Below are 13,492 nucleotides of genomic sequence, written 5' to 3' on the forward strand. Positions count from 1 at the left end.
TGATTGGCACCTCAGGCCTCCTGGGTGATTTCACAGAGAGTTACGGCTGCATGATTGGTCTATATGTGTGTAAATGTACACACGTCTCTGGTACGAGGCACATTTCAAGAATATTCTGAACTTCAACCTAGAGGTAGACCAATAAATCAGTCTGGTTAATAGTTATGTTGAACTATGAGGATTCTTAATTAGGATTTGTAACTCTGAAGGAAAGTAAAAGCTCCAAAAATAAAATATAAGTTTCATGTTTGGTTCCAGATTACTGATTAATCACTTTGTGTTTGATGTTCAGAGATCCTTGGTTATAGAAATCTAAATACCTCTTCCTCACACTTTTAGAATGAAGACAGTGTGTTTTAAGGAGTAAGAGTAAAGTAAGGTAATTGCAACTAAACTAAAGGTACACTAAATCTTTGTGCTTATGTATGTATAGCTTACAGCCAGGCCCTGCAGGGTTAAAAGACATGAGGGAACACCCAGGTTTAACCAAAAGTCTGGTCCAATCACACAACAAATATGGGAGTGTCAGTGGGTTGTGTGGTTAACAAGTACAAAATCTAGAACGGTCCAGGATTAAAAACACAAACATGCACACCCAGTTTGACATTGGTATTTTCTGTCTTACTGAATGTCACTCCTGGCACAAACATAAGTGCTGATAAATTAATTTAGAAATGAAAAGCTGCTGAAATCTGAAAATATATTATTTTGGAGAACAGCCAAGCTGAAATATCCCCATCAACCAGTCAATTGTGGGATTCTGGACCTGTTATTCTTTAGCTGACATGTGGCAGAGTAATTGCTGTCTGGGCCAGGGAGGAGGGAGGGTAGTGGTGGGGTCTATTCGGCCTCCTGTCCAGCCATCAGTGTTAGTCATCACTGGACTGGTGCATTTCCCTCCCCCCTACAGGAGCAGGGCTGTTACACTTACCCCTACTCTCTGGAACTTCACAGTAGAGGACAATGATCAAGGAGAGAGATGGGCAGCAAGGGAGGTTGCCGCTGGCCAAAGGTGGCCAGGGTCAGTGGCATCCATTCACCCCTCTCCCCCTCCAGGGCCTTTTCTCTCTCATCTGTCTGGATGGGTGCCCTCTCTCTGGGGCACAACACGATGAGAGGCCCTGGCTCCGCTGCCGTCTCTGCCTTTCATGTCTCCATCTAGGGCAGTGGTAGAGAGACGTGGAGGGGAGGACGAAGGTGGGGGCAAGCTACAAATGTCACCCGTAAGGGGGGATTTAATTAAAAATGACAGGGGCTGGCGCTGGAGAGTGCAACCACATATGCACGGAATTTGGTCGCACTGAAAGCAAGTGCCTATGATTTATAATTCAAGTAATGCTCTGCACTCCTTTTAATTCTACGGCCAAAGAAAAAAATATCAAAAGGCCGCCCCTGTGAGGCTAATCCAATATGATATTTTTAAGGGCAGGCGGTCAATGGCTTTTTGAAAAGCCAGCTTCTCTGTCTCCCTTTCAGCTTCTCTCTCTCTCTCTTCTCCACTTGTCTGTCTTTTTCCCATCTTCCCTCTGCTGCTGCCTCCTTTCTCTCCCCTGCTCACCGCGCTCTACAGTACCTCACCCCACCCCCTCGAGCCCAGACACAGAGCGGGCTGTGATAATGGAAACATCCCGCTCTCCGCCTCCCGTTTCTCCCGCTAAGCTCTGTGCGCTTGGGGGAAATTGATTGTCTGGCGAGCCGATCTGAACGCTTCCAGCTGATGGTAGAGCCAGTTAAGTCCTTTTTTATTGAGGGTATGAGGGATTTTTAATGGGAGTCGCATCAATGAACTGTGCAGCCACTCGGCATCTGCATGCAGGGGCTTTTTCTAAAACCCTCCTTGCCCTCTTATCCCAACTGTTCTGCTGCCCCACCTCACACACACACTTGCCCACACACACACCACTTTTGTGTAAAGGACAGCAGATGCAAATGACACAGTTCACCTCTACCTCACTGCCAGGTAATCCCCCTCCTGTGCTCTCACTCACTCCGCCTCTTTGAGGGGTGTATTCTAGTATTCAGCCTCCTGTCGAGAGCCCAGGTCACCTTACCCACAACCCCCTTCCATGTTGGCACAAACTGGGCCATGAACAATCAATCATGGGGACCTGCTCAGCATGGTGACCTGAGTGTGCCCACTTCTGCAGTCAGACCCACTGTCTGCTTTTCTGCACCGCTTCTGGGTCTGAACGAACAATAGCCTTATTGAGGCCAAGAGCTGCACAGTGGTGGAAATCCAACACTTGCTCCCCTCCCTCCCCCTCCAAGGACAGAAAGGAGGCTATTATGTTCAAACATCCTCATTATGAACCTCAAGTCAGTCACTGCGGTAGTCTTTCAATCAAAGGGTTTAACAGGTGGAGAAGGAGAGGGAGAGTCCGACAGTGAGGGTCAGTAAGAGGGAGAGCAAAGGGAAGACTGGAGACTGTTCTTTTTCTCTATTGATTTGAGTCCTGACTCCCACTGGCTGCTCCTCAATAAAGGACCCTGAGAGGAAGTGGGCTAATCCTGCGAAACTGGAGGGAAGGAATCGATTAAGATGACTGTTGAGGACTCCCTCCATTTTTCTCTCTTCCTCTCCATCTTTAGTTTCTCTAATTCTATTTTGCTCATTTTCCTTTTGTCTTCCCTTTCACTTTACCTCACTCTAAACCTCATTAGTGAGCGTGATTGAACCCCACTCAGCTGAAGAGCTGCAACTTCCAACTGCACCCAGAGCTCTGTGTATCTCAAACACACCTATATTGCTCCATATGAAACATCCATACAGACTAGCAAAAACAACTTCAGATCTGAGGACAGAGGCAGTACCAACATCACCTTGCTGTTTGTGACTCTCTGTAGGAGGCAACTGGAGTGTGATGTTGAACTGAGAAGTAGTTAATTGGCCAGTGAGGAGCTGAGAAAGAATGCCGGCAGTGCTTTATTTCTTCACCCTACACCAATCAGAGCCTCTTTAAAGCCTTTCCCTAAGATGGTTACAGGTCAGATACAATGTTCCACTAACGCAGAAGCACCAAACCTGGTATTCCCAGTAAGCCTTCTAAACTGAGGTAAAAACTGCTAAATTAGTAGTCTCCTGCTCTCTACCTGCCAGTCCGTCTAATCAGCTTGTAGGTCTGCCATGTAAACAAAGGCCACTAAAGACTCTAGGAGTGTTCAATAAGGAGGAGAGGTCTTTCTGCCCCTCATCAGAAAACAGACTCTCACTGTAAAGGGCTTATCCATAAGCTTTAACAAAATGGGGGAGAAATTCACCTTGCAGATGCCTGACTGTCTCGGCTCTCTAATCCCAAACTGGTTAGAACTAGTTTTGCCAGCTCTGAAACCATTTTCAACCCTGGCTCATCTCTGTCCCTTTACACCATTTTGTGAGTGGACAGGGTGGTGCTCAGGGAGCAAACAGAGCAGCTGTCATGCTTTACAGGCGGCTTGCACAGCCAGGGCCAGACACTGTAAATGTTTACAGACCCTCAGGGTCACCCAGGGCCAGTGAGGCACGTTAAACACTGTCTGTTCAGCCCTGTTGCCACGACTGCACAATCAGCAGAGCTAAACAGCCCCCCTCACAATGAGTAGCCAAACAACATGGCAGTCCAAGGTCTAAGTGCAGAGCGAATGAAACTGTTTAGAATTCCTTAGAGAAACAAGGCAACACAGGGACAGACAACAGAAACCGGAAAGTCTATTTTCCTTCACTTATTCACAGTTAGGGTTAACTACCTGTTTCCATCATTCACCATGCCTGATAGATTAAATACAAATGACAAACACAAGCCTCTCTCATTCCTTAGCTATGGGCTAACTGAACTTTTGAACTTTTGCTCTCTGTCACTTTGTTAACTTACATTTCCGTCCAAGGGCTTGTGGTGGCTCCAGGGTTTTGCTGGTACACACTGGGTGCTGGGGTGGAGGGTTTTGCCTCCTCTGCAAACAAGCCAGCATGGCGAGGTGGGCACAGTTCTACAGCCGGGGGAGTTCTGCGGCCAACCTGAAAAGAGCAGGGAAAGAGAAATAGAAGAATGTTATGAGTGAGTTAAGCAGGTTGATTTGAGGTCAAAGCTCCACGGCTGTGTCCGGTAAGCCTGCAGGAGCTAGCTCTGGGCAAGATGCACTAAGATTCTCACCCAGGATTTAATTGGGAAAGCATGCCTACAGCTGCCTGCCTCTGAGCTCTGTGTGCTGAATGATAAACACACACCTGCACTGGGGCAGCACGGTTGACATGGGTTCAGAGCAGAGCCCAGGCCAGTCACTCTGCAGCTTCAAACAGCACATCCACACAGCCATTCAACCACATCTCCTGTCTATGAGACTGTCCTCAAAACAAACACGCAGGCACACACAGAAAGTACCAACACTCAGGCACATTCCTTTCAGGGCAGTGTGTATGTGGTGATTGATGGCGTTATCTATGGACAGCAAAAAATGGTAATGCTGAGAAAACAGCAGTCTGTCTGCTACAACTTAACATGCAGCAGCTCTGGGGGACTGTCAGGAAGGGCCTGGGGGACTGAGCGGTGTCTGGATGTATGTATGTGTAGCTGTGTTCTGTGCCGTATGGTTGCATGTGTGTGTGTGTGAGCAAATGCAATGGGTTGGGAGGGGGAGACTGCCAACCGTACATCAGGGCTAGTGACGGCACTAATCAATCTCCCTCTAGGCCATAAATCTCCAGCTCCACACTCCCTCTTTTCCCCACAGCCATCTTCACTCAGGAACAGGGAGGCAGTTGCTACTAGTTTCCTCTCAAAAAGCCCATCACAGCCCCAGTGGAACCACAGGACACCACAGGATGGATACGTGTGTGTGTGTGTATACATACATATATATACACATACACATACATACATACATATACATATATATATATATATATATATATATATATATATATATATATATATATATATATGTATACACACACACACACACACACACACACACAAAAAAGAAAACCCATGGCTCCCTTGCTAAGAACCTCCAACAATCGAGAACGATGGAAGGTGCCATTCATCAGCAACATACCAGTGTCACATAGCACAATGATGACTGATTACAAAGTCTTCTACTTGGATTATGTGCCAAATGAGAACAGTTAAAGCAAACCATTTAGGACCAGGAAGTATTTTTATATGATAAGGATCAAGATTCACTCCTCTGTATTTCACTTGTCGGATATTGTTTTGCTTCCAGGAAACATAGCTCTGAGTGCACTACAGAAACCCACTCTCACCTAAAAAGCATGGCTGTGCATAAAGCATTGTGGCCTTAATCTCTCCCTGCATGTGTTTTAGTCTCTTGTCCAAAATGCATCATTATGAAACACTATCATTTCCATCTGGGCCAGTCTACTCCCATATTAAAACAAAGAACAGAGGCAAATATTTCATCTATGCTGTCAGGAGCAGCGTCTCCTGCCATGATGCGTGGCAGATTATTGAAAAATGATTTCTCATGCGCCTGTCACAGGCTTGTCCCCTGTTATTTATTTTCTCAGTGAATCACTAAATGAACATTTAGCCACCTGCCATCAGTCCATTACTTAGTTTTATAGATTATCATTTTAATATGAAAGAAAGCAATTACAATGATTACAAGATAAATTAATGGCAGTCCATGAAGCACCAGCTCATGTTCTCACTCATTTAAGGAATAAAGCTAAATGTAGATCACCAGTGAAAAATCACGACATAGTAGTTCACTAATAAAGGCAGTTAATCACACTAGTCTTTGAAAATGATGGAATATATGAAAGCATTTCATCAGCATGCAGAAACAAGTATACAAAGCATAAAACTGAAAATTAAATACAAAATCCACCATATCAGTAATGAAATTCAGAATAAACATTCACTTTAGATAGTTTACTGAGATTTTTATGAAAAAGGAAATCAAGTTAGTTTTAGAATATTCCATTTATAAATCTTTTTTTTACCTTACCATATGTAAACACCAGATACACCTAGTTATGATATGCTGCATATGTACTTAGTCCTTCAAATATAATGTGAAAAAGTGTTGAATTTGTATGAAATTTAGCATTTCTATTCATACAGATTCCTCTCTCTAAAAAGACCTAGGAGATGTCAACCCATATTCACTGCTGCTGTTTTGCCTGAACAGTTTAACAAAAGACTGGGTTAAGAAATGGTGGAAGGAAGCACGACAGAAAAATTCAAAACATCTTGCTGCTTTAATTAGAGGCTGAATTATTTTTTGGTTTGAATAATTAAAGATCAGAGTTACAGATAAGTGCATCATTACTGCCATTAAATTATTTCATATATTAAAAGACGTTTTTAATAATAATAAAAAAAAATGTAAAAAAAAAAAAAAAAAAGACATTAAGTTTGACCTTATACTCTGATGTGTGAATCACTATAAGCAGAAAGTGTATTTTTAATCAAATACAAAAAGAAAAAGGGTGTTCATGAAAATGCTGCTTTGCTAAGAATAAGAAAATTAAACCTTTAGACTCACTATTTATTTCCACAATTCACTCTCTTTAAAGCACACACACACAAATGCACACACACACACACACACACACACACACACACACACACACACTGCAGATGGAAGAGAGGGGCCACTCTATTTCTCGCCAGGTGCTCCAGCAAAAAAGGTCGCTTGCAGTGCCATTTCCTCTCACACACGGGCAGGCCTGGCCCAAACACACTGGCACTTTGAGCTCATTACTGGCTATTCACATAATCCTTTCTCTGTGTCCTCTCTGTGAGGATACTAATTTCACAACGGGCCCATCCTCACAGCCCATTTGTTAAAAGGTAGTGGTTGAGAGAGAGGGAGAGAGAGGGGACACATGGTGTAGATTGAGACTAAAAGCTAGTCTTACGGGGGGATACCTCCACAGTTTTTCCTCTCTCTGAAATGAAAGACAATCGCATAACTACCCTCCATTTTTCTCCATTTGCTGCTCACCAAATGTATTTTGAGGCATTATACTTTGCTGAAAGAGACCCACTTTTTTCAATTCAATTTCAAGAACCAATTTTCTCCTATTATTGCCTTTAAGAGTGAGGGAGAAGGAGCAAGTCTTTGGCTTGTTTGTCATGTCCCCCTTTCCCCTCATCTCCTCCTATTAGGTTATTGTGCTGCTTAGCAGATGTCTATCAGTGGCAGGAAATTATCTCAGACCCAAAACCCCATGAACCATCATCCAGCTGCCCTCAAACACCCCATAATGCAAAGGTCAATCCTTGTGAAGGTGCTGGAGAATGTGAGCGACTACACACAGACTACCAGACACGCTGCTTGAAAAACCACCTGCACTTCACTCACTCATCAAATCCACTCACAGGTCTCCTATTACACCAGCACGGGGATATCTCCAAAGCCAGGATGTCTATCGGCTCTTTCCCGTTCTGCTAACGCTGCTGCAGGGTTTGCAATGGGGGCGGAAGATCAGTCCCATGAGATGAGGGAATAAGCCGGAATCAAGAGGCGGCCGGATTGGCAGAGGGCTATTTCTTAGTTAAAAGGTTCTTAAACTGCAGAGGAGATCAGAGGAGATGGCTCCCTGTGCCCAAAGCTGTCTGCCCAGATAAGCATCCTGCCAAGTGTGGGGTGTAACAGGGTGGTCATGGGTGAATAAACAGTATATGTGTGTGTTTTGGACTATGCATGTTTAGGGAAGAAAGAATCAGGTAGCTAATACTACGGTTTAAACCTCAGTGGTTTTCAGTGTTGAACAAAACGGCCAAACCATGGGGAAAAAACTACCCAGTAATAAATACTGCATTGTGTGTTTATTCAGGCTTCTCCAGTAAGATCATCATTGTTGAAATCAAAATTTTGGCACTTTTAGAAAACCTCCAGTTAGGTGACATGGACAGTATCTTGTGACTAAACATCAGTTAACATTGGAGAATGTCTTATTAAATGAAAAAGGAGGAAATGTAACTATAACTTACAATATTCAAATAATAATAATAATAATAATATATAGTAATATACTATACTAGAAGCTTGATAGGGCTTATCAAGCTTCTATAGAGGCTTGACTGTTTTATTTAAGGCACCACCAGTATTTCACTTCACAAGAGCTTGTCAAAATGCTTTGCCTCAGGCTCATTTTGTTCATTTGTTACACAACTATTTCTGTCACATTTTGTCTTACCATCACTAGCTCTACTATCACTGTCTTTCAGAGAGATTGCCTAAAAGTGTGAGCTGTTATACCCATGTTTAAATGATATTATGCCTCTCTTCAGCCATGATGGCAATAATCCAACCTAATGTCAAATAGGGCTGTTCAGACATCAAATCATACAAACTGACTCCCTTCTTCTAGCATTACTTGGCCCTTAGTGTCTCCAGTGTAGTACCAGTACGGCCAGGGAGCCTGGCAGACAGCCTGCACAATGAGCAGGGGCGGGGCTTCAGCCTAATTGAATGGTGACCCTGCCGTCTCGCTGTGGGACGCCCCATGCAGTGCTTTTAACAAGCTGCTGTGTCTCCCCTCTTAATAAGCCCAAACAAGTTAATCCAATCGACACACTCAAACCCTTTCTTTTTCTTTAACAAGGCACTGCCTCTACCCCTTAATCCCCAGCTCCCCCTTCTCCGTCACCATACCGTCACATGAATGGAGGGTGAAAGGCTCCATTAGGGAGGACTGGCAGTAAACCCCTCGGCTCGGCACTTTCCCACACATCCATACTAAATAATTTGCACTCATACTGTATATTCAAACATCCACACACTAATGCTCACATGTACCTGATATAAAACTGGTCTATTTGGACATGGCACACAATGAGAGGGTTATGTTCACTGACCCTGATCTACGCACACAAACACTGCAACAAGACAACACACAAACAAAATTCTGAGGGGACATTTGCCGACAGGCACACACTCCAGGACATAAAAAAGGCATTGTTAACAAACCCTCCCAGCTCCACAAACAAGAGCCACTGATTCCCTAACAATACAAGCCCCTGATGCACTCACCCACCAGCTCTGCACAACCTCACACCAGCACAATAAATAACCTGCACAACAAAAGGCCATTGTGTGTAAAAGCCTACAGTTTAGGCATTATGGCCATGATATACAGTGTTGGAATAACATATTGACAGCTGAGTCTTATATATACCGTGCAGCATGTCGCTGTTATTGGGGCTTATAAAGCCTTGTATGCTGCACAGTCATATTATAAGAGGTTACTCTGCAGATGAAGGACATCTTGGCAAAAAACACTCAGCTGTTAGGTTTCCATATTCAAGTCAGCTTCAATAGCTTCACCCATGGGAAGAAGGGTGAGGAATGTCTGGCAGTCCAATAGCAGTGAGTCGTCTGTCATCTCTAATCAAAATGCGACTGCCCAGACTAATGTCAACCCTGTAACAGCAATGAGGACTAATTGACTTCACAGCCAACTGCTGCATCTTTGTGCTGGGCCAGGTTTCATTAATGATAAATAATGGCACTGTAGCAACCACACTCAAAATGTAAAGAATGCAAAACAGCAGAAGTCCAGCAGATATGAAATTTAGATTTGCACACACAGTTTGAACTTTGTTATTAAGCAACTTTAGTTTTTAGTTTTGGTGGAATATTATTAACTATGTTGGAATATTAACTATATGTTTTTTCCGTAACTACCTGAGATTCAATCTAAAATTAAAATTTGGTACTGGTCTGTCTGCTGCAGTGTAATTACAGTTTGTGAACTACTCCCACAGGCCAACCAATCAGAGTGTTTTCTTAGACACCAGCCCACAGGTGGTTAAAGTTTATAGGGCTGTTTGTTAGGTCGGGGCTGTCGACTGTAATAGGAGAGACTGATTCACCCCGGCAGTCCAGCTCAGGCTCCACTTGGCACCTGGACCTACGTTGGCACTGCAACCATTTTAGTACACAACCTGCTTTGTCAAGTATTGCTTTTGATCAGAATAAACAAAAACTAAGTACCTCTGATTTTACAGTCTGTTATAAGTAATACAACTATATTAAAGATAGGTATACTATAATTATACTGTAAGTAAGTATAATGATTCCTTGAAATCTTGACTTTTAAATCAGGATTTGCATGGCGTTAACTCTGCATTTCACGAACAAGACTACGCCACATGCAAGGAATATCATCAGAAAGGTTTTTGTTGAAATACATGTTTGGGAAGGCACAATGTCAGAAAGCACAAACAGACCCACTACACAGTAGCTGGCAAAAGGATTGAAGGTTATTTCAAAGCAACTGTAAAACAATGTTTGACTGAAACCAACTTAAAACTCATTAAGCTTTAAGCTCAAAACACAGTTTTGTGACAACCAAGAAAGCAGAACATTGTTTTACAGAGAGTGGCTAAATTTCCATCCTGTAATCAACAAAAAACATTCCAACTGAGGAAACAGACAAAGAGATGGCTTTGTATCCCTAATGAGAATTCAAAATGTGCATCCTGTGCATTTATAACCACCAAACCAAACACACGCTACAGATGCTACGTTGGGGAGCGTCCCCTCAGTAAAATCTGTCCGTTTTCAACACAGTACAACCAAAGTGCTCTTACAACATGACTGAGCCTCTGTGCTCCTGCTGTTGCCAGCGAGGGACTTTGAGCAATGAGAGCGTGGCTTAAGATTGTCAGACAAACCACAGGGGAAACACATCCTCTTCTCCTCTTATTGCCTCAGCCTTTGTTGTGTTGTTTTGCGAGGCAGCAGCATCGGCTGTCATCTAATACCACTTTCACTCACAAACCCTGTGAATGCTGTGACATATTGAACAAATGCAGAGGGTAGCAGCAGAGTTTATACTTCACAGTTGATCACAGCGATACACCAGAGCACTTATGTTGACAGAGGACCTCTGCAAAGAACAGTTTAAACCGATTCAAAAAGTCACTAACTCAAGTTGGGTTGGATTAAAATCTGAAAAGCACTCTGAAAAAGGGTTATTTTCTAATTTTTTTTTTTTTCTTTCCTGCAGATTCATCTTCACCAGGCAGGACTTCCTAACATAAATCAAGCAGCCTCCACACTAACTTCAGCCAAATGTGAAAAATGAGCTGTGTTTTCTTAGTTTTCGTGGTAGGATTTATATATTCTCAGTAAACCTTATACACACCATTTGTAAAGCATTGTTGATACAGAAAAAAATTCTTTATCCCAATGTGACACAATCCTTTATTGTCCCAGACAGGTCCATTCATGGCTTAACACAACAACAATAAAACAAGGGCTCTTTTTTCCTCTACCCATCCTTTGGTGGCTCACTTGAATATTCAAACAGTGTTCATTGTCTTTTTGTGTTTTGTTCATTGTTTGTTGTGCTGTCATTCCTCAGCCTGGCTCCTGAACTTCAAAGAAAGGCTTATGTCAATTTATGATGAAATGGAGTGAGCAGCCGAGAGAAAAGGGGGAGAGAAAGAAAACCTTCACGCGAAATGGCCCTGCCTCCAAATGTATGCTTATTAATGGGTGTTCAATAAATCAATGGAATATAATTAAATTCAAACAATGTGATTTCTTCTCTCACTTGCTGAAGCTTACTCCAAACATTGCGCTCTGCAGTGCCTAAGGTGACCCCAATTCCATTGGTCCAAAGGACAACTCCGGCATCTTTCACTGGAGGGTGTCACAGATCCAATAGCCAGTCATGCATAACATTAGCGTGTTGTGAAGCCCACAAGGCAATCAAATAGCGCACCATCGAAATGTTGACACTGATCTCATTTGATATATTTGAAGTGTGACAAAGCCATTTTTGCTCAGTTGGATATTAAGGACTTTAAAAGAGAGGATGACACAGCCACTCACAGATAAGCTAGGCTGGGAAGGAGGCAGACATTTTTCCTCCACATACTGTATTTTCTCCTTACTGCACTCGGCAGCCTTCCCCTTTAACTCCATAATGTGTGCTTTCCAGCTGTTGTCATCCTGCTCCCTCTCAAAGCTGGCTCTGACCATGGCAGCAGAGGGAATCCAATTGGACGGAGTGGGAGGTGAGGCTGCGGTTGGTAATCACCTGCTGGCTAAAGGCGCAGATGGCACAAACACCACCAAGATGTTCATGCAGCAGCAATCCAAGAAGTCGTTCTGACAAGCCGACAGACAAACACAGAAACTTGAGAAACCTAGGAATTACAGGATGCAGATTTGACGCAGACAACTGGAAACTAGTAGTTGCTTTTGAGCTACCTGCAAAGAGTTAAAACATTGATCTCATTTTTTTTAAACACAGGCAAGGTCTTGGTGTCACTGCTCAATGATTGGGGAGGGTAAAAAAAATGGGCAGGTTGTAATGATTTAAAATGGTAGACTCTTCCATGACAAAGGCGGCCTGATAAGGGCTTCTGTTATCAGTGCGTTTGACCAGCCACTGAGAGAATTGAGAAGCGAGGTCATCGCTGAGATAACAGCATATGTGCAGACTGATTATCTCTTCCCCTCTCAAGGATTTTTGATATGTTGTGTTGCTCCTGTGATTTATTGGGTAGACCAAAGACTTTCCGCTTCCTTTTCCCAGTTTCAGAACTTCAAGGAGAACAACACTGATGTACACTTGTTAAAATTTACTCTTGCACTGCCCCAACTTTAAAATGTCTGATATCCTGAGAGAGTCAATTTAAGCTTCCACCAGGATTAAGAGAAAATATATGTTGATACATGTAACTACAACAGTTTGACTGAATGCGTGACTGTCACTGAAATCAGGTGCAAAGCCTGTTAGCTTTTCTCTGAGCTCCAGATGAAGGTAGTTGGATGAAGTAATTTAGTTTATTGATGCTAGCAGGCATTTTTATGGTAGTCAAGGCTCCCAACACATCAAACATATCCGAGTAAAAATGCCCTAGGAACATCCCTCTTCCTGAAGACTCCCCAGCAAATGAGCTCCTTCTGCTCTAAGTGTTACTGCTCTGTGCCTTGGTTTGTCCTTCACAAGAGACAGGTAACTCTGCCAAGACCCAGTAATTAGTGCAGATGGAGACTGTAATACTCTCTTCCCCTCCCTGCAGAAATGCCAAGGGAGGCAATCTATAAATTCCTGCATATTAATGCAATTTAAAACCACTCCAGACACCTTGCTGGAGGCAGGTGATAAAAAGGTGAAAGGCAGACTACCTGGCACACAGCTGCTGATATGCCACTGACATCAGTCCTGTCTCAGCAACTTCCTGACCCAACATTCCCAACACACACACACACACACACACACACACACACACACACACGCACACACACACACACACACACACACACACACACCACACACACACCCAAATAACTTGATAATCTATCTCCCTTCTCAGGAAAAAGCTCTCCAAATCCTGACCTTAGGCCTTACAACTGGGTCTCTATCAATAATTAAATGGTAATCTAAAAACCCATTTTAGTTAGGTCATCTTTCTGCGCCATTGTCCCTGCTTCTCTTCTTCCTCCATCTATTTTTTCCTCTTTCTGTAAGATTTAGTTAGAGATTCCATTAGCATGAGAAAGCAGGCTGGTAATTGTCTTCACC

At 43.2% G+C, this 13,492-nt stretch overlaps 1 protein-coding gene across 1 annotated transcript in view; it reads right to left on the reverse strand.

The window, feature by feature from the left end:
* The window catches only part of fam222aa (family with sequence similarity 222 member Aa), a 49,148-nt gene that overhangs the window by 19,819 nt on the left and 15,837 nt on the right, over positions 1-13,492 (reverse strand). The window contains exon 2 of the mRNA XM_030143710.1: positions 3,849-3,991. Within this exon, the coding sequence (XP_029999570.1) occupies positions 3,849-3,945 (97 nt within the window). The 5' untranslated portion in view covers positions 3,946-3,991. The remainder of the gene's footprint in view (positions 1-3,848; positions 3,992-13,492) is intronic.

This window comes from Sphaeramia orbicularis, chromosome 9, assembly GCF_902148855.1.
Source record: "Sphaeramia orbicularis chromosome 9, fSphaOr1.1, whole genome shotgun sequence".
In the NCBI taxonomy this organism is placed as follows: domain Eukaryota; kingdom Metazoa; phylum Chordata; class Actinopteri; order Kurtiformes; family Apogonidae; genus Sphaeramia; species Sphaeramia orbicularis.